Source organism: Schistocerca gregaria, chromosome 3 (assembly GCF_023897955.1).
Source record: "Schistocerca gregaria isolate iqSchGreg1 chromosome 3, iqSchGreg1.2, whole genome shotgun sequence".
In the NCBI taxonomy this organism is placed as follows: Eukaryota; Metazoa; Arthropoda; class Insecta; order Orthoptera; family Acrididae; genus Schistocerca; species Schistocerca gregaria.
The window spans coordinates 603951761-603974009 of NC_064922.1; the positions used below are offsets into that span (position 1 = coordinate 603951761).

The window sequence follows — 22249 nt, forward strand, 5'->3', positions numbered from 1 at the left end:
CCTATAATATGGCTTGACCAGCTCGTCGCCTCAAAACTACCTGATTTCTACAGTGGCTGAATTGAAAAATTACCCCAACATTGGCAGACTGTTGTAAATAGTGAAGAAGAATTATATTGACAACTAAAGTGTCTATTGAATGTACCTGTTGTGTTTGTTAAACTTATGCAAAACGCTACGTACTTATGCAGCAACACAATACACTAAAATCCCAGATGTTTATGAGGGTATCGGTAATCAAGTGTGTACTTGATTTTATACTTCATGTTTCCCAGTAACTAAAAGGTAAAATATTCTGCTGCTAAATAAAAAAGATGTTTGATTAGTGAAAGACAAACTAATTGGTGATTACGAAATTTGTCAGTCTATGAGCAAAAATTCATGACTTGAGACAGATTCAGGATGCATAAGGCACAGAACAAAGGGTGTAAAACAGTCTGTTGTTGGTAGGTTAACCTTTGGTAATTAGAGGCAATATGTCTTGGATTTCGAAGTTAAAATAACTGTGCAGTATGTATGTCAATCAAGATACCATGTACTCTCTCTTAATAAACAACACAAATTAGCTTTATATGCACAGAATGATAAACATTTCATACTTTCGGATAATATGAATACATCGGCTTGCGGTCTCTACTCTATGACAGATGATTGTGGTGGTGGTGGTGATGATGATGATGATGATGATGATGATGATGATTGATAGTATTGTAAATACTTGAAAATGTTAATTACGTAAAATGTGTGTGTGTGTGTGGGTGGGTGTGAAAAATGTAAACTGTTTTCTGTAATTGTAGTTGTAATAATGTGAATTCACCAACTCCTTTCTGCCTGACTAGATTCAACTCGCAGTAGCTAGGAAAATATATTTTTACTAGGGACCCAGCAGTGTTCATCAACTGCTAAATATGGATGGGATAAAAGATATACGGTACTGGCCATTAAAATTGCTACACCACGAAGATGACGTGCTACAAAGGCGAAATTTGACCAACAGTAAGAAGATGCTGTGATATGCAAATGATTAGCTTTTCAGAGCACTAACACAAGGTTGGCGTCGGTGGCGACACTTACAACGTGTTGACACGAGGCAAGTTTCCGACAGATTTCTCATACACAAACAGCAGATGACCGGCATTGCCTGGTGAAACGTTGTTGTGATGCCTCGTGTAAGGAGGAGAAATGCGTACCATCGCGTTTCCGACTTTGATAAAAGTCGGATTGTAGCCTATCGCTATTGCGGTTTATCGTATCGCGACAGTGCTGCTCGCCTTGGTCGAGATCCAATGACTGTTAGCAGAATATGGAATCGGTGGGTTCAGGAGGGTAATACGGAACGACATGCTGGATCCCAACGGCCTTGTATCACTAGCAGTCGTGATGATAGGCATCTTATACGCATGGCTGTTACGGACTGTGCAGCCACGTTTCGATCCCTGAGTCAACAGATGAGGACGTTTGCAAGACAACAACCATCTGCACGAACAGTTCGACGACGTTTGCAGCAGCATGGACTATCAGCTCGGAGTCCATGGCTGAGGTTACCCTTGACGCTGCATCACAGACAGGAGCGCCTGCGATGGAGTACTCAACGACGAACCTGGATGCACGGATGGCAAAACGTCACTTTTTCAGATGAATCCAGGTTCTGTCTACAGCATCATGATGGTCGCATCCGTGTTTGGCGACATCGCGATGAACGCACATTGGAAACGTGTATCCGTCATCGCCATACTTTCGTATCACCTGGCGTGATGGTATGGGGTGCCATTGGTTACACGTCTCGGTCACCTCTTGTTCGCATTGACGGCACTTTGAACAGTGGACGTTACATTCCAGATGTGTTACGACCTATGGCTCTACCCTTCATTCTGTCACAGGGAAACCGTACATTTCAGCAGGATAATGCAAGATCGTATGTTGCAGGTCCTGTACGGGCCTTTCTGGATATAGAAAATGTTCGACTGCTGCCCTGGCCAGCACATTCTCCAGATCTCTCACCAATTGAAAACGTCTTGTCAATGGTGGCCGAGCAACTGGCTCGTCACAATACGCCAATCACTACTCCTGATGAACCGTGGTATCGTGTTGAAGCTGCATGGGCAGCTGTACCTGTGCACGCCATCCGAGCTTTGTTAGACTCAATACCCAAGCGTATCAAGGCTGTTATTACGGCCAGAGGTGGTTGTTCTGGGTACTGATTTCTCAGGATGTATGCACCAAAACTGCGTGAAAATGTAATCACATGTCAGTTCTAATACAATATATTTGTCTAATGAATACCCGTTTTATCATCTGCATTTCTTCTTGGTGTAGCAATTTTAATGGCCAGTAGCGTAAATCACAATCTCTTTCCATTCTTCTTTCCCCACTGTTTCATCATCTCCTCCTCCAATCTTTCTGTCCTTCACCTCCTCCCCCCTCTTTCTGGCTCTCCCTTCCTCACCTTCTGTCCATCTCCTCCTCCTCCTCTACCACTGTCAGTCTCGTCCTCTCCCTCTTTCTGTCCATCTCTTCCTCCAGTTCCCTCCATCTCTTCCGCCTCCCCTCTCTCTGTCCATCTACTTCTGCCCCCTTTCTCTGTCCATCTCTTTCCCCCCTCCCTTTCCTGTCCATCTTCCCCTCCTCCCTCTCTGTTCATCTCCAACGTCCCCCTCTCTATTTCTCTCCTTCTCCTTCCCCTCTGCCTAACCCCTCTACCCTCCTATCTATGATATTGAGCGTTGCTTATTGTTATTGCAGATTCAGATTCCATAAGCCAATGAGCCAGTTTTCTGTGAAAACTGTCGGTGAGGAAGAAACAAAACAGAAAATTCTTGTAATACAGTTATATATATATATATATATCACGAGAAGGAATATGTAGAGAAGAAACAAGAGACTTCCTTGGGGATCTTTTGAAATATTGTAGCACAGCATCCACCTCTCCTCTTTCGTCCACTACTGATCTTTTCCTGTCACACTGTCCCTTCTTTAGATTACACACACACTAAAATGTCTCATATAATTTTGTTATTGTTACATATGACTTCCCGCCATCATCTCTCCACTTCTTTAATGTTTTGACATTCCCAATAACGCTTTAAAACCCACTGTCTCTGGTCCATGGAATGTTTATGTGTAGTTACCGGCAACTGAAAATTAACAGAAGGAAAAGAAACGAATGGCTACACACATTAGTCATGACAGCACCATATAGTCGAAATTGCATTAAGTTATCATTAATACCTCCTCCGTTACTAAAGTCCAAACAGTGTAAACCCCTTTGAGAGACATCCAGTATATCTGAAAAACTAAAAATCTTGTGGAATTTAAATTATTGTGATATATTGTATGAAAATGTAAGTTAATAAATTTTGTATCTAGAGTATTTTTTCTTTGATTTTTTTCCTCCCATTCCCCCTGTAATATATTGTTTGTACTACATATTGGAGGCATAGATGGAATTTGACATAACGTGAGAGGAGCTGAAGTGCATTGTCCCTCTTATCAGCCATTTGGTTGTGTTGTCACACATCTCCTCCGATGAGACGTTATGAGCTATCACTTCCTATCACTAGCCTCCAAGGTCACTCTCTCTCTAGCAAGTGTATCCAATGACGCCAATACCATTTTTCTCAGATATGTGTCTCTCTCTCTCTCTCTCTCTCTCTCTCTCTCTCTGTGTGTGTGTGTGTGTGTGTGTGTGTGTGTGTGTGTGTGTGTGTGTGTGTTTTTCTACAGATGAAGCTTGCATGTTTAAACATTTTTGAATGTTGTGGTGCACATATGTCAGATGAAATTTAATGATGAGACAGTCCAGTATTTACATAACCTGGAAATAGGGAGAAAAGAGACATGAAATTTACTGTGGTGTGTAAAACATAGAGATGATTTTTATGATGAGGTAGATGGGGAAGATTATATGTAATTTTTGATATAGTGTGCACATAGATGAGATGAAATTTAATGATGATGCAGAGGTGGAAAGAGAGAGACTTAGGAAATTTATGGAGGTGTATATGTCAGATAGATGACGATGAGGCAGATATGAAAAATATCGTGTACACACACGTGATATAAAATTTATTGACGAGGTAGTACAGTATTTACAGGGGTGGAACGTTATGCAGTGTTTATGTGTGTGTGTGTGTGTGTGTGTGTGTGTGTGTGTGTGTGTGTGTGTGTGTGTCTATATTTGTGTGTATCTGTGTGTATAGACAAGTCAACGGTAAATATCTTTGAACTTGACACCATTTTACACAATTCAGAGGCAAGTATCTTTGAAAATGACACCAATTCAACGGAAACTTGCATAATTTCTTTTCCAAAATACCGCATATCTTACAACGTGGCACAATTTTTACGCAGTTCAAATGAAGCTTACTTAAGTTAAGAGTTACGTTTTGATTGGTTAACACCTACAAAAATACGAGGTCATTCGCTGCCCCATTTTAATTGTACACTGAGATTGGGTGGGAAAGAGGAGAGTGAGGAGGAGGCGGTACAAGACACAACTTGTTTAGTTCTGTCATCTTGTATTTCTGTAATTTCCCACCATCTAGCATTAGTAAATATCCCACCACCACCGCCGCCATCTTGGAACTTTTAAATTTCTTTTTTACTGCCCCCCTTTGCGCCATGTTAGATTTTTAGGTGATTGTAGCACTGACTAGCGATCCTATCTATCTATTTGGTAGCTACACTACTAATATGGGAGGCATAGCTGAATTTTTCACCTAAATAGAGGGTGTTCTGGACCTCACCAACAAATTTTGAGGGATTAAAGACGACACAGAGGCGTTCATGTTTTGTTAAGGAAGATATAAGGTTTTTCCCATCCTCACAGACTCTAGTGAGATTGTTATTCGGTTTCATCGTACCAGTCCAGTCACTCACCTTGTGTTGCTAGAAAACTCTCTTTGGTGTCATACATCTTACTGGTCCCAAGTCCACTCTTTCTTGCTGTCACTAATCAATGAAACCTGGAGTATGGGTTTGATGAGCTCACTGTCATTATAATGTGTTATGGTGACGCAAGAAGAAATGAACGAACAGCTCTTCATATCTACGAAAATTTGTTCCCTAACAGAAGACAGCCACACCACCGCACCTTTGCTACAGTACATGGACAACTGGAATTTGGTTATATTAGGCGTGACGTGAGAACACCAGATTTTGAGGGTGAAGTAGATCAAGTAACGTGTATCCTATAGACCTTCTGTGGAAACAGCTCATGTACCTGTCCGAAGATGTTGCACAAGTGCAACCTACATGCATACCATCTTCAAAGAGTGCTGGGCTTAGGAGCAGCTGATTATCCACACTGTACGAAGCTGTGCAGGGATTCATACACCAAAGAGTGAATGATGCTACCTTCTACACACGTTTTATTTACAGATGAGATCTTTACACTTGATAGTATTTTAACAGTAGGAACAACCACATCTGAGACAATGAGATTCAGCACGAGGTGATTGAAAGATCGCACCAACGAAGGTTCTCCGTAAACAAGTGGATGGGAATTGTCGATAGTAATCTTCTAGGACCTGTAATACTGCCACTTGGGTTAATTGGATCGTCTTATTTAAAGTTCGTGCAGATCACTCTTCCAGAACTTCTGGACAATCTATCGCTTGCCATGTGCAGAAGTCTCTGTCTCCAGCACGATAAAGTCCCAACACACTTAAGTGTTGATACAAGAGTACAGCGTATTGTCGATTTCGGGACCTTGTGTGTGTATGAGTTCCTAAGAGACCAAACTGCTGAGGCCATCGATCCCTAAGAGGTACATACTACTAAAACTAATTGAAACTAATTTATGCTAAGGGCAAGACACATACCCATGTCCGAGGGTGGACACGAACATCCGGCGGGAAGGGCCGCGCAGTTCTTGACATGGCGTCGGGACATTGTATAGGATGAGAAGGGCCTGTTGCGTGGCTAGCGCTTTCACCTGGCTAGATGCCCCTCGATTAACTTCTTTGAGACATGTCAACAGTATGCTTTATATTACTCCAATTACCGCTAGATCTGAGCCGATCGCCTGACTTACTGATGAATTCCGCCAAATTCGACAGAACTCTGATGTAGTTTCTCTCACTGGATAGGCACTGATACAAAGGAGTGCATGTAATGACACGCAAGGCAGATTGTTAGAATCATTCGTGTAAATTACAGTCAGAACATGCTTAACAGTAATGAACGATCATTTTTGTGCGACTAAATTTAATTATTATAAATGTAAGGACGTTTTAAAGACTACATTTTTCAAATAAAATATTGTCTTCTTTGTGTGACCTGTCATTTCTGAAACACCTCGTATTTCCCCAGATACTAGCTACAGTTTATTTTTTTTACGGTGAACCTAACCTCCTCATATTGCATTACGCTGTAACCGTCTTTTTAATATTAAATAACGTGATTTATGAAGAGGACTTGAAATTTTTATGCTTATGCACCAGTGTTTCCGTTTCTCCATGACTGTGCTATTCGATCCCTGATCTGTATACTGTCATTGACTAATAAAATAATAAACGAAGCTTAGAGTTCAACGACTAATTCCTTAGAGATAGAAGAAACAATCTATTTGGATAAAGGATCTACAAGAAATTCGTTGTGTCCTCTTCAACGGAGCCATCCTGGCTTTAACCTTAAACGATTTAGGGAAACCGAATATGAATGGGCAGACGAGGAGATCAATCTCATTCTTCCAGAATGGAAATCCAGTGCCTTCATCCCTGCACGGTCTCTCTCTGTATCGAATTACATCACTAGGCCTTTGACGTGTGCACTGCCCCAAGAAAAGCATCCTCGCTGTTGAGATACCCGTCGGCAGTTTGAACGTCAATGGATATTTCGAAATTCTGCAGAAGTAAAACTTTTGTAGGAAAGAGGATCCTAAACCCATCAGAAAGAAGATCAAGAGCAAGCCCGACGAATTCAACCCCCAACCATACAATTTCCGCCTGCAGCAGGAGGGCCAAGGCCCACGAGTACGCGCTCCGCCTTTCCACGTGCAGTTGGACCACACCATCGCCGTGCTCTGGAATCTGTTTCGTCAGCCTAACAACGCTCCAGGTGAGTCGTTATCTTCATTTTTTAAGTTACAGTTTTCTCAACTGTTTTCTTAACATCTGCTGCCACTCTCTTTCCTGTTTAACTTTTTATGTCTACATATTTGCTACACCTATCCTCTTCGATAATTTGGTTTCTCTTATATTATGATCTTTATATGCCCATATAATTTTTCTTAGCTGTTGCTCATTCCAATGCGAAGTAAACAATGTCTAGTAAACTCATAACATGTTTTATTACCCACTTTCTCTTTACATTATACTTCATTTATTCCCCTAATTTTTAAACGCTTGTGTAGCATCACACATCAGATGCTTTCCAGTTACTCTCCTCCACTTTTTCCACGGCTTGTGTTTAATGTTCATAAAACTCTCTGCTTCAGACGATGTTCGTTTCACTTTTTCCACTGGATATTCATTACTTTCACTGCCAGTAAATGGATATTATATTTTTTAATATTCTCCGACTTCCCTCTTCGTTTTATTTATCGTTTTCTAATAAGCAGTCCTTTCCATTCAACATTTCGTCTCTCTTCGTGTGTTTCACCCAGGAGAACAACGCCATTTGTGAACCTTTTAAATTGTTATCTCTTCTCCTTTTATTCCTGTTGTTCTATTTTCTAAAACTACTTCACGTCGTACTTCGGTGTACAAATTCAACAACAGTGAGATCTAGCTCTATGGCTTCACATCCATCTTATAGCGCACCTTTTTTTTTATATTCCATTTGGTTTCTGAAATGGGCTTCTCGTAGCTCCTGTAAATAGCTGTTCTGTTTCCGTAAATTATGCTACTTCATCTCAGGATTTTGAACATAGTATCACATGTCGCACTGTCTAGGGATGTCTTTTTGTTATGAAGACTTCCTGATTTTTGTTCATTCTTCCCTCCGTTGGTAAGAGCAAAGTCAGAAAAGCTTTTCTAAGAGTTCTGTTTTTGTGAACAACTAAGCTCCGCCCTGTAACTCTTCTGTTTTAATTTCCATTCTTCCATGTAACATAGGGGAAGAGGGCCCAAAACAGCAAACTGAAATTTCATTTGCCTTTCTCAGTTGACTTGGCAAGTTAAGCATGTGTAAATGCAATTTTACATTTCGATACTGTTTCTAGAGTAACGTATGCATAATGAGTTAACATAATATAATTAGTGTCCTGACAAATTCACAATTTCAAAATTGTGTTCAGTGCGACTTTTGAAGCTGAACTATGGAAAAAATTACATATCTACTTATCTCTTGCTTGTTAACACAAATACTCCTTTTTTACTTTTAATTTATTAGTTTAAAAACCCAACCAATAATTCTATATTAAAAATTAAGAAATTCCTCCAGCTGTATTTAAGGTGTCGATTTCATTTTCGCAACTAGTTTCAACGTTGTAACAACGGCATCTTCAGGCCCATACACTTGTTGACGTCAACTGCGTGCTGCTGACACAGGAAGTCAGTGGTGTGATACGGACGTGCTCCATGTGGAAGGTGGTTAGGTGTATGGGCCTGAAGATGACGTTGTTTCAACGTTGAAACTAGTTGCTAAAATATAATCGACACCTTAAATACAGCTGGAGGAATTTCTTCATTTTTAATATAAATTTATACCAGTTGACGTCCCACTGTCCTCCATTTCAACTATGGATGTACGAAGACCAACCAATAATGACTGTTTTAAAGCTTAGAGTTGTGTTTCCGACAGTGTAACTACAATAATTAACAAAATTTAAATTTAAAATTTCATTGGAGTTCAATTCCTGGATGTTGTTGTTGTTGTTGTGGTCTTCAGCCCTGAGACTGGTTTGATGCAGCTCTCCATGCTACTCTATCCTGTGCAAGCTTCTTCATCTCCCAGTACCTACTACAGCCTACATCCTTCAGAATCTGCTTAGTGTATTCATCTTTTGATTTCCCTCTACGATTTTTACCCTCCACGCTGCCCTCCAATACCAAATTCGTGATCCCTTGATGCCGCAGAACATGTCCTACCAACCGATCCCTTCTTCTAGTCAAGTTGTGCCATAAACTCCTCTTCTCCCCAATGCTATTTATTACCTGCTCATTAGTTATGTGATCTACCCATCTAATCTTCAACATTCTTCTGTAGCACCACATTTCGAAAGCTTCTATTCTCTCTTTGTCTAAACTATTTATCGCCCATGTTTCACTTCCATACATGGCTACACTCCATACAAATACATTCAGAAACGACTTCCTGACACTTAAATCAATACTCGATGTTAACAAGTTTCTCTTCTTCAGAAACGCTTTCCTTGCCATTGCCAGTTTACATTTTATATCCTCTCCTACTTCGTCCATCATCAGTTATTTTGCTCCCCAAATAGCAAAACTCCTTTACTACTTTAAGTGGCTCATTTCCTAATCTAATTCCCTCAGCATCACCCGATTTAATTCGACTACATTCCGCTATCCTCGTTTTGCTTTTGTTGATGTTTATCTTATATCGTCCTTTCAAGACACTGTTCATTCCGTTCAACTGGTCTTCCAAGTCCTTTGCTGTCTCTGACAGAATTAAAATGTCATCGGCAAACCTCAAAGTTTTTATTTCTTCTCCATGGATTTTAATACATATTCCGAATTTTTCTTTTGATTCCTTCACTGCTTGCTCAATATAGAGATTGAATAGCATCGGGGATAGACTACAGCCCTGTCTCACTCCTTTCCCAACCACTGCTTCCCTTTCATGTCCCTCGACTCTTATAACTGCCATCTGGTTTCTGTACAAAGTGTAAATAGCCTTTTGCTCCCTGTATTTTACCCCTGCCACCTTCAGAATTTGAAAGAGAGTATTCCAGTCAAGACTATCAAAAGCTTTCTCTAAGTCTACAAATGCTAGAAACGCAGGTTTGCCTTTTCTTAATCTTTCTTCTAAGATACGTCGTAGGGTCAGTATTGCCTCACGTGTTCCAACATTTCTACAGAATCCAAACTGATCATCCCCGAGGTCAGCTTCAACCAGCTTTTCCACTCGTCTGTAAAGAATTCGCGTTAGTATTTTGCAGCTGTGACTTACTAAACTGATAGTTCGGTAATTTTCACATCTGTCAGCACCTGCTTTCTTTGGGACTGGAATTACTATATTCTTCTTGAAGTCTGGGGGAATTTCAACTGTCTCATACATCTTGCTCACCAGATGGTAGAGTTGTGTTAGGCCTGGCTCTCCCAAGGCTGTCAGTAGTTCTAATGGAATTTTGTCTACTCCGGGGGCCTTGTTTCGACTTAGGTCTTTCAGTGCTCTGTCAAACTCTCATGCAGTATCATATCTCCCATTTCATTTTCATCTACCTCCTTTTCCATTTCCATAATATTGTCCTCAAGAACATCGCCCCTATACAGACCCTCTATATACTCCTTCCACCTTTCTGCTCTCCCTTCTTTGCCTACAACTGGGTTTCCATCTGAGCTCTTGATATTCATGCAAGTGGTTCTCTTTTCTCCAAAGGTCTCTTTAATTTTCCTGTAGGCAGTATCTATCTTACACCTCGTGAGATAAGCCGCTACATCCTTACATTTATCCTCTAGCCATTCCTGCTTAGCCATTTTGCCCGTCCTATCGATCTCATTTTTGAGACGTTTGTATTACATTTTGCCTGCTTCACTTACGGCATTTCTGTATTTTCTCCTTTCATCAATTAAATTCAGTATCTCTTCTGTTACCCAAGGATTTCTACTAGCCCTCATCTTTTTACCTACTTGATCCTCTGCTGCCTTCACTATTTCATTCCTCAAAGCTATCCATTCTTCTTCTACTGTATTTCTTTCCCCCCATTCCTGTCAGTTGTTCCCTTATGCTCTCCCTGAACCTCTGTACAACCTCTGATTCTTTGAGTTTATCCAGGTCCCATCTTCTTAAATTCCCACCTTTTTGCAGTTTCTGCAGTTGTAATCTACAGTTCATAACCAATAGATTGTGGTCAGAATCCACATCTGCCTCTGGAAATGTCTTACAATTTAAAAACTGGTTCTTAAATCTCTGTCTTACCATAACATAATCTTCCTGAAACCTTTTAGTATCTCCAGGTTTCTTCCCTGTGTACAATCTTCTTTCATGATTCTTGAACCAAGTGATAGCTATGATTAAGTTCTGCTCTGTGCAAAATTCTACCAGGCGGCTTCCTCTTTCATTTCTTAGCCCTAATCTATATTCAACTACTACGTTCCCTTCTCTTTCTTTTCCTACTGTCGAATTCCAGGCACGCCTCCCTTCACTACCTGAATAATGTCTCTTATCTCATCGTACATTTCATCAATTTCTTCGTCATCTGCAGAGGTAGTTGGCATATAAACTTGTACTACTGTAGTAGGCGTGGGATTCGTGTCTATCTTGGTCTCAATAATGCGTTCACTATGCTGTTTGTAGTAGCTTACCCGCACTCCTATTTTTTATTCATTATTAAAACTACTCCTGCATTACCCCTATTTGATTTTGCAGAGTTTTGTTAGGTCTGGCTCTCCCAAGGCTGTAAGTAGTTCTAATGGAATGTTGTCTACTCCGGGGGCCTTGTTTGGACTCAAATCTTTCAGTGCTCTGTCAAACACTTCATGCAGTATTATATCTCCCATTTCATCTTCATCTACCTCCTCCTACAGTTCATAACCAATAGATTGTGGTCAGAGTGTACATCTGCCCCTGGAAATGTCTTACAATTTAAAATCCGGTTCCTACATCTCTGTCTTACCATTATATAATCTACCATTATATAATCTTACCATTATATAATCTATAGTGGATAGTGTTTTCTATTCAGATTATGAGACAATCATTTTCTTGTACGTAGAGCTGCTTTTGTCGACTTAAAAGCCGTACCACAGTGTGCATCGTTAGAATTTGAACAGATCATGTATTTTAATAATTTTTCCCTCCATTTAGTTCGGTCCAATAAGAAAACCATGTTGCGCCCTATTCATAATTATTAACAATATTTATATCAACTTATTCTTCTTCATCCTGTGGTGATATAGCGAACAAACGTTGCTTCAAAGCTGTTTGGTGGCCTTTTCTCAGTTCACTGCTTTCCTAAAGTTCTTTCTTACTTCAGTGTTTGATGATTTTATGATGTAGTAAGCTACGGGCTGCTTTGCAAGATCTGCAGCCCTTGGTCAATTTTGATCAGGAAGCTTTTACAGGAAGCCCTTGAAGGATTTTATTTACTCTCTGTGAATGAGTTGTTGTCGAGAGTCCCAAAAATTAAAGTGCTGACTGAGTTGATTGCTCTGTTGTAGGAGACGGCTTATTTGTTGTTCTGCTTGTCGCATGCAAATGCCCTCACTGTAATCTGAAGCACATTATACGCCAAAGAGGCTTTAGGCTAGTCAATCAAATATTTTGTACTAACAGTAATGGTAGATTTCTTGTTACTTTTATTCCATGACCATCTGTTTGAAATCTGTATGTATTTATTCACCACTGCCTCCACAAAATATTTCAGGAAGACATAAAAATAGTGTATCAAATTGACAGTTACTGTTTTACGTTTATAAATATCTATTTCTGAACAGAAAGACTGTATTTGAACAATAGGTAGGCTGTGTTATGGACCTGGTGAAAACGACATAGTCCTGTCTCATTTCATCTTCTGCAACACAATTGTAGTCATTGGTCATAAAAGTGAAAACTGAAAGACTCACAGTATTTGTACAGATAGAAAGACTTACATTTGTAAGAAATCTACGAAGTTGAAAATCTTACACATTTTCTAATGTTCCTGATAAGGAATATTTGTTTCATTGTCTACGAGAAAGGGCTTACGTTTCTCACTCCACCAAATGGAGACATGTGAAGTTAAATGGTTGGTAGAGAAAGTGGAGCTATCAGAAGCTTTCAAAATAACCCAAGATTACTATCATGTGTACAGACTTATCTAAAAGAAATTCACTGTGGCATTTCGCCCCTTTCAAAAATTTTAGGACATTTCCCCTACTACTCTCTCAGCGAGGAACAAGCATGCGAAACTTTAAATGAACAAATTTCTGCTAAAATAGTTGTCACGTCACGTCTGCGAAACCTACTATATACTGATCATAAAATATGTCTAAAAGTGTTTGTGAAAAGCGTAAGCTACTAAAAAATCATTTGTAACTTGTTAGTATTTACAGGATAAATTATTCGGATTTTTTAAAGATGCCTGACAACTGATATGGGACTTTTTTACTTTTACATCTGAACCCCCCATACGTTGTTCAGAACTTTTCTTGGAAAAGGAGGAAAAAGGACAGTAATTTTCCATATACAGTGACGGAAGAAAAATCACAACAGCAAGAAGGAGTTGTGCGACTAAAACGAAAGTTGGTGGGCGTGTTTTTACACCTAACTCACCATGTCTGTTGTCTACTCAATTGTCTATAATGTTTGTAATTCTAATTATTGTGTATACCACTGTCCATTGACTAAAGTTTAGTTTACAATATGAAATAACAGGTTTGTTGCCCAACATAAATGAAGAACGCTCAGTTTAACTGTTTCTCAGGCAATTTCAAGACAAAAAAAGCGTTATAACCATTTAACCCATAATATTGTGTAATGTAATTATTTATTGTGCTTACAATTGCCCATTATGTAAAGTGTAATTTCAACGTTAATAAACTAGTTTGATGCACAACACTCTATGCAAGTGGTTGTACCTTCGCCTGTAATGTCTGAGTACATAGGATCCAGTGTTCATTCCAGACGCTAGTCAGTTGTTTCCTGAAGATGGCCTAATAAGCCTTCAACTATTTTGAAACAAACAAATATCAGTAGAACAAAAACGGTATACTTATTAGTCAACTTTAAATATGAAATTATTTTGGCAAGAAGTAATGGAAGAATCCATAAACAATGTTACAATAACTTCAAAATTTACTGTTTTGATATCTTCACAGTTTATATGGGTGCCATTCGCCTTGCAAACAACTATTAATGGAGACACCATGAGATAAATGAGATAGGTATTATGCCTACCTGTAGCCTGGCAAGTACCACATTAACTCCGTTATGGAGGATGTGGATTTGTGCAAGGCTCTAGCAAAACAGAGTATTGTGATTTGCTTTTCATTAATCTGAAACTGTTTGCACAGTCTAACCCAGGAGAAAAAAGGCCTGACAAATTACTCTATAATTCATAATCTATTTCTAAAGGAATCTCAGTGAACAATTGAACTACATTCTCATTAACTAAGAATGCAATCTGAATGAAAGCATTTAGACAAAAAATGTAGTCCTTAATGAATGAAGTAATGACCAAAAAAGAAATCTGCGTAACTACATACTTATAAATCTTCAACCTTAAATGTTCCTTTTTTCTGCAGCTCTTGTCCACTATGTGTTGTAAATTCTTTGCCAAATGGTTGTAGCAAAGGGGTCAGTGAGGGTTCTGCACACTAAAGTGTTAACTTCAGCATCAGCATTCTCGGAATTCTTATATTGTCACATCCTGACACATACACTAAGACCATGACATCATCACTCCAAGAATTCTACACCACCATGTCACTGCCCTGTGAAAGCCACTCCCACCCACGGTCCCTGCCCCCAATGACCACATCCCCCACCCTTTCTGCCCAATCCCCGATGCACCACACTTGAGCTGCTCCTCATCATCATCATCATCATGCTATCTGCAAACGACATGAGAGCTGCCCCCCCCCCCCCCCCCCATTCAAGCAGTTTTAACTCAATTACAAGACTGTCATCATTTGCTGTGTGTAATTAGAGGATGAAGGGGCTCCCACTGCTTTCGAGCAATATGCTCTCACCATTCTAGCTTAGTGCTAGGGTATTTGTTGTAACAAAATAATTTTTACCCAAAAGGTTCCAAACTATCTGACAGCATCCCACATGTGTTACACACATGTATCACACATTTATAATACATGCATCACGTTAATCATGCACCACTGCTCTACATCCGAGGCCTCTGCTCTGCAGTGAGAAGCAGTGTAAAAAATATGGCGAAGTAAGGTAAAACAATGATATCACAACATATAACATGACGTAATATATAAATATTTAAAATAATGACATCATAATATAGTCTGCACATATTACTCGAGTTACATCAAACCCAGAAATTACTAGTAGTGGCTGTACAATAGGCAGATTTGTAGCAAACAGGAGATGGTAAAACAAACGGCAGTTTGGTGGGACGCCAGATCCAGAAATAGGTAAACTGGTAGTGCAATTGGTAAAGTGACGTTATGACGCTGTACCTACACCATATACACCGCAAGTACACTACAACTATGCTACAATTATGCCGCAAAAATGTCACAACTACGCCACAAATGTACCATTTATACACCACGCATATGCCATACATACACTGGATATAAACTGTACATGCACTGTTCATACACTGTGGTAAGGTACTTAGACAATACGAAAAAAACGATGTCACTGCATAGCACGTAGAAAACGTTGGTTGGATGGTGCCAAATCTAAAATGTGGTAACACTGGGAGTAAAACAGGCAGTCTGGTAGCCTACCAAATTGTAAATTCGTGAAACTGGTAGAAAAGACCAAAATGCAGATGTACTGGCAAAAAAAACTAATTGGTATCTGTGTAAATCTGTTCATTATACAGTGTTGAACTGAAAAACTCCCGGGATGGATTCCTGACTGGAAATGGAGGAAAAAAACATTCTACAAACATGTGTTCAGAAACGGAAAGTGTATGTGGAACGACATCAAATCGTTCTATAACATAGTATGGGATGCATTGCATCCACATCACAACAGATGTTCTAAGTGGTCTTGCATGGGATGCAGTTCGCGATTTCACACATCACGGACTGCCGCAATCTGGCTCTTCTGGCCTCTCTCCAAACAGCGCCACAGACGTTGTGAACATGATGCTGAAGGGTCTGCACATAAGCAACTGGTTCAGCATACACAATGCGTTCAGATCCACCCAGAGAGAAAAATCCAGGAGGTTTAAGTCCACTAGTCTAGCAGGCCTTGCTGAAGCGCCCTGCCTCCTATTCAGTGTCTGGAGGACATGTTGATGAGCTGTCGCGAACTGTAATATGAAAGTAGGGTGGTGCTCCTTCATTCATAAACCGCATAACCTATCGTACTGCCAAGACCACGTTACCAAGCATTCCACTCAGAGTATTCCACAGGAAGTCCAAGTTCATTCCTCCATCGAGGCGTTGTGGAATAATAACCAGTCGAAGTATGTGGTCACCAAGAATCCCTACCCCCCATTGATGCTGAACCGATGCTAATGAGATGCCTCATCTGATCCCTGAGGATTGTCTGCAGCCCACAGATAACGATTACACAGATTGATGATGCTAATTCTGCTAAAGACTGCTTCGTTGGTAAAGAGGACTGATGGCAGAAAACCCTTAACTGTGATATTCTGGGACAAAAACAATCGACAGAATCCTTCCCATAGAGGGAAATTCGTTGCTGACAATCGTTGCACTCATTGCAGGTAATAGGGATAGTAGTGGTTGTCATACAGAGTCACATAATCATACTTTGGCTTATACCATGTTGGCTGGTCACTTTCCTGGAGCTTGCACTAGAGTTCGTATCAATATCCTACAGAACCCAGTCCCCTAAATGTAGGGTATGCAGTCCGCATCCTCCTTGCTGTTCGTCTGTATGAAACGACCCATGATCACACAAACGCCCAAAAATGGCTTGAAATGTTGTGTGATGTGGTCATTGTCTGTGTGGATACTTGTTTTGGTAGAGCCATGCTGGCTCTCGACCTTTTCCATCTGGTTGGTCACACACAAACACCATCTCGGCTTGTTCCCGACATGAATACCGGACCATTCTGCTGCTTACAGTACCCTGTGTCAATCATGTAGCCTGCAACAGACAACACACGGCACATGGTCAGAGGAACTTTCATTCGTCAGTGGCTTTTCTGCATACATGTTCATAGGACCCTTTCTCCTCCACTACTAGTCAGGAATCTGTCGATGCAGTTCGTCGACTTTACGAGTATTAATGTTCACTCACCTTGTATACATTAAATATTGAGTGTTATGTGTTAATTGCTGCTGAACTACTAACGTCCATATGTGCTGTAGTGAGACGCACAGTTAAAAAGAAAAAAGAATGGCGAGCTCAGGCACTTTGGCAATACAAATTAACGACGTTGTAGAATAGTCTGCGAAGTGTTGGTGGATACGAAAGCAAGATATTTTGACATTACGCTATGTATGTGAGTTCTGCAAAAAAAGTTCGTCCTCTGGACAAATTGTGCATGACAACTTAAAATTTATAGTCATTATTAGCATAATTAATGATTGCTCACAACTTTAATATGTTAACCAACACAACTGGCAACAGAATATTAGATATTTTCTGTAATTAGCTACAACTCTAGCTGATTTGTCACATAAATGTCCACTGTAGGTACGAGATCAAAAACACTGTTATGAGGAAACGCATCTTACACTGCCTTCTGTGTGGATGTACATTAAACATTCGACTGAACTCCCATTTTTCAATTCTCAGTTTGTCCCTGCACACGCATGCATTACTACCGAATTGGTGATTATAAACGTATTGCCTACTACACAACATCGTCACACGTTGCACATGTCAAGTGTGATCGGCTGTAAAATATGGTACAACAGACAAAAATGAAAGCTTGCGAAAACTTCGTAGAATTAGCTCTGTGACATTAAGATAATACATCCCTTTTGAGTAAGTGCCTAACTGCCTTTAACACAATTAGGAGCACTACCTCGAGTATAAAGAAAGACAGACTTGTACCACCCAACAAAGTCTACGCGTTTTTGTGTATGCGTACATCACACTCCACCTAGTCGACTTTACAGAACACCAAACCAAAATGTTAAAGCCAGAGGATACCTCAGCAAGCACTCGCTGTAATGTATAGTGGCGTACTGCAATTTTGTTGTGACAAGATAAGTTACGGAGCAATCGGTAAGACAGACTCCACCATAAGTATTACGCAGAACTCTTACTGTTTAAAGATATGGAAATGGGTTCAGCTGGACAATTGTCTCACACCTTTCCTAAACACTTAACAGCTTCTTTTAAGATTTCAGAACACACACTTTGTTCAAATAGCAGGAAATACCCTGAAGAAGAAAAACGTAAACAGTTCCACACTTTCGAAGTCACTTAGCGCCAGCGTAATGCAAATATTGAGCGCAAATTAAACAGTGCAAGCTGCGCCACTTTTCATTAGTGGTACGTTAGAATCCCGTAGAGCTTGCGGCTACGAAGAAGACTTCAACCAATATTTTAGACCTTCCGGTCAGTCAAGAAACATATGTCGGTCGCGGATCTGGAACGTTGCCTACCATCGGCGTGCATATATTCTTTCTGATATCGGTTTAGCGCGGTGGCAAATTTACACATATAACGTTATCCGACGTAGCGTTAGGACACTAGGCTAGCGCGTCGAAAAGCAGTGTCATACCTATGTGACTAGCTTATAAGCTCTTAATAGGTGATGCGTTAAATCTACCCCATACATTGACTCCTCCAGGGATTTATATTTTTGCCAGCAAGACAGTCAGATCTCTAGAGACATACAGCTACTCTTCGCATTTCTTGATTTTAGCCTTATTCTTAAACCTGGCAAAGAAAATCGCAAAACTGCGCATGGTTCCCACAATTATCATCTTAACCAGTCTTGTCTCTATAGCGAATATCTGAACCCAATAACGTAAATGAGAAATCACTATCCACGTAAACGAACTTAAAAGTTCTGCACGGAAATTCCGCAACACATAGCCTGTCATCAATTCATTCCAGTCTTTAACAAATGCTCTTATATAGTATATACATCCCGCATTAAATTTCAAATGTGCACCACACGTTTCCTTCTTTAACATTATGGAAATCTAATTGCTCTTGACAATGTACAGAAATGCAGAGCAGCTGTTCCATAAGGTATTCATTAACTGATGCTACTTGGAAGTGATTGGCACAAAATACAACAAACCACGTTTTAAAAAAAAAATTGTTTGTTAGTCTTTGCACATGGTCAGACACAAGAGCCATTCTGTTTACAACTATGAAATTCTTTTCTAGCGTAAACTGGTAAACATCCTCGGGCATGGATATGTGTGACGTCCTTAGGTTAGTTAGGTTTAAATAGTTCGAAGTCTAGGGCACTGATGACCTCAGATATTAAGTCCCACAGTGCTCAGAGCCATTTAAACCATTTGGTAGCTTACGCAACGTCTCAATCTTTTCATGCAAAGTTTGAGTTCCATCGGCCGAGACTTGGTGGCATAGGAAAGTTACCTAGCTTTTGCGCGTGACGTACTTGCCTTGATTTAGTACCACTCCATAGTTATACAATCTCTGCCGTATTTCATATATATGCTTGTCATGAACCTGTGTATCAGGTGAATATAGTAATATGTCGTCAAAATATGCGAAGCAAAATGGCAAGCCTTGTAACGCTTCGTCAGTGAATCTCTGCCAGGTTTGAGCTGCATTTTTAAGACCGAATGGCATAAACAAAAACTCAAACAAGCCGAAAGATGTAATAACTACTGCCTTTGCAACATCGGTATGTGGCACTGGGATCTGGTTGTAAGCTTTCCGGCAATCCAACAGTGAGAAAACTCTTGTACCCTGCAGAGAATAGGTAAAATCTTGGATATTAGGTATCGAGTACTTATCTGAGACTGCTGGGACTGTTATTGTGTTCAGCTTACGGGAATCGCCACAGGTGCGCCATGTGCCGTACCTTTTGTGCATTAGTTGTAAGAGGAATGACCATGGGCTGTCTGACCTTCGTATAATACCAGAACGGAGCATATCCTCAAATACCGCTTTAGCCTCAGCCAATGGTTCTGGAGCACTTCTAAGGACACATCGTGAAACCAACGGACCTAGGGTCGTGCGCATATAATGCACTATAGTATGCTTAACATAGCTTGGCTGCACAGACGTTTGTGGGGTGGGCTGTTTACTTGCATCATTTGTGATTCCTATTACACTGTCCACTGAACCTCTCTGAATTATCGTTACCCAGTCACATTGTGCCCTACTTATAAGGCAGGCAGTTACCAAATCTACAGCCAGTGCAAAGTGCAACAGAAGATCAGCACCTAATGTGGACTGCAAAAGTGTCAGCCACCACGAAACTCCAATTGTATGGAGTAAAAAAACCAACGTCTATCGTTATATCTTTGTGCCCATACGCTTTGATGCTGGAGTTGTTCACGCCTAACAACTGTAAGGGCTCCCGTATCGTCGTCTTAGCTGTGACAGTGACTGGCAGGGTGCTAATCCCTGAACCAGCGGCTATTAAAAATCTTATCAATCACGTGAAACCGAAGCGATGTTATGCCGCAACTCGTCAGAAAACTAGTAAGCATCCCATCATGAGCCCTACCTTATCCATGTGTCCATCTGCGTGTTGCTGCAATACAACTCTTCTTAGGTCGGCGTCGTCGTTTGTGAATGCCGCAGTTCATTGCGCCTAATTCGGCCTTCCCTTGCCGTTTGGATACTCAGATGGCTTCGTTCATTTTATAGCATGGGCTCCGGACCGTCTGTGGTACCAGCAGATACCATTGGCAGTAGCTTGACCTTGAGTGGTGTCTAACGGCTGGAGGTTGGATGAACGATGCGACCGTGTCCTCTTATTGGAGTCCATTCGGAACTTCAACTTCTGTAATTGCGTGAAAATTCTTCCCAGTGTGGTTCGTAGCTTTCGGTGTTACCAGCGGCATCGGGTGAGTGTCAATAAGATGCGGCGACACATTTCGGCATCAGCTCGTCCAAAACTGTAACGCGTGTATGTCAACTTCTGTTGTGACGCTAGTATTTGTCGCTGCTATGCATGTCACACTAGTTGACTCCAATGTGGCATATGATCTATCATCTAATTGTAGTACTTTATCTAACGGTTGTCCTTTATACGCTATTGATGTCAAGTGTACTTGACACGGAAGCTGTTGTCGCCCGATATGTAGTAGCAACTCATTAGATATTAGGCTGCACCCCATTACCTCGCGCAAAAGTCTCCAAAATTCCGCGTTTCTTCTTGTAAAGCGCTTGTGAAGGCCTCTGCCCAGGTAACTTCGTACAGCGAGTGATTAGCGAAGTATACAGCGCGAGGAATGCTTGTTGATGAGATGGGTGTAGAATGGCATCGGAAACTATTGTCGTTGCTCTCTGGTCCAAGCTGCTAATTGCCAGCGTACATTGTTCACGGTCTTCTTTGATCCGATTTTGTGCCAAAATGTTTTCTAAGATCGCAAACCGTGTTTCTGTTTGTGTGGACGTAAATGGAGGTGCTCGCAGTTGTAGGCGCAGCGCAGTTGACACGAACGGACCGGCCCACGGAAAATTTCGGCGCGGTTGAGCGTTCGCTGGGCGGCCTTATCGCTGGAGTGCGTCATCTCGTCGTGTCTGTCTTGTCGTCGTTTCCCAGAGTTGACAGTTCTAAAACATGAATTTCTTGTTGCAGCTACCGGATCTCATCACCTATGGTTTGTAAAAATTATTTGCGCCTTCCATGCTTAACGGACATAATCCTATAAATGCCAATGCGACTGCAACCGTTCTAGTTTCCGAGGTCACCAATTATGTGGGTCAGAAATGAAACACACATATACTTCGAGAGATTTATTCAGTTAGCCTACAGTCGGAATTAACAACTCTAAAGAAAAACGAAGAATAAATATCCAACTCTAAAAATTTGTTACTCTTCCAAGGAATAAACAATGTACTTCACTGGTCGGTCTTTTGTTCCCACAATAGCATAATATATTCCGCAAAACGGAGGCGGATATTAAAGTAACGTAAGTCGCCTAGATATCAATGTATAATATGAATAATCACGCATTTTCGTTTTATGTGAAACTAATAGTATGTTGACAGTTGTCTGTTTCTGCACACACATGGCTCCTACGCACCACTAAACGTTTGCTTATCGACATGCAGAGTGTAAGGTGTATAAGTGGAGATATTTACGTTGGTGACTGAGAATGGTGTATTGAACAACCATACATCACAATTTACTTCATTTGCAGACTAGCAATTTAAAGCTGTTACGAATGATATGTTTTTAGGTTGGATAAATGGTTCAAATGGCTCTGAGCACTATGAGACTTAACGTCTGAGGTCATCAGTCCCCTAGAACTTAGAACTGCGTAAACCTAACTAACCTAAGGACATCACACACATCCATGCCCAAGGAAGGATTAGAAATAGGTTGAAAGTACCCACATGTATATGCAGCAAG

The 22249-nt window shown here is 40.6% G+C and overlaps 1 protein-coding gene across 1 annotated transcript in view; it reads left to right on the plus strand.

The window, feature by feature from the left end:
- The window catches only part of LOC126354347 (uncharacterized), a 203994-nt gene that overhangs the window by 103419 nt on the left and 78326 nt on the right, over nucleotides 1-22249 (plus strand). The window contains exon 4 of the mRNA XM_050003922.1: nucleotides 6869-7059. Within this exon, the coding sequence (XP_049859879.1) occupies nucleotides 6869-7059 (191 nt within the window). The remainder of the gene's footprint in view (nucleotides 1-6868; nucleotides 7060-22249) is intronic.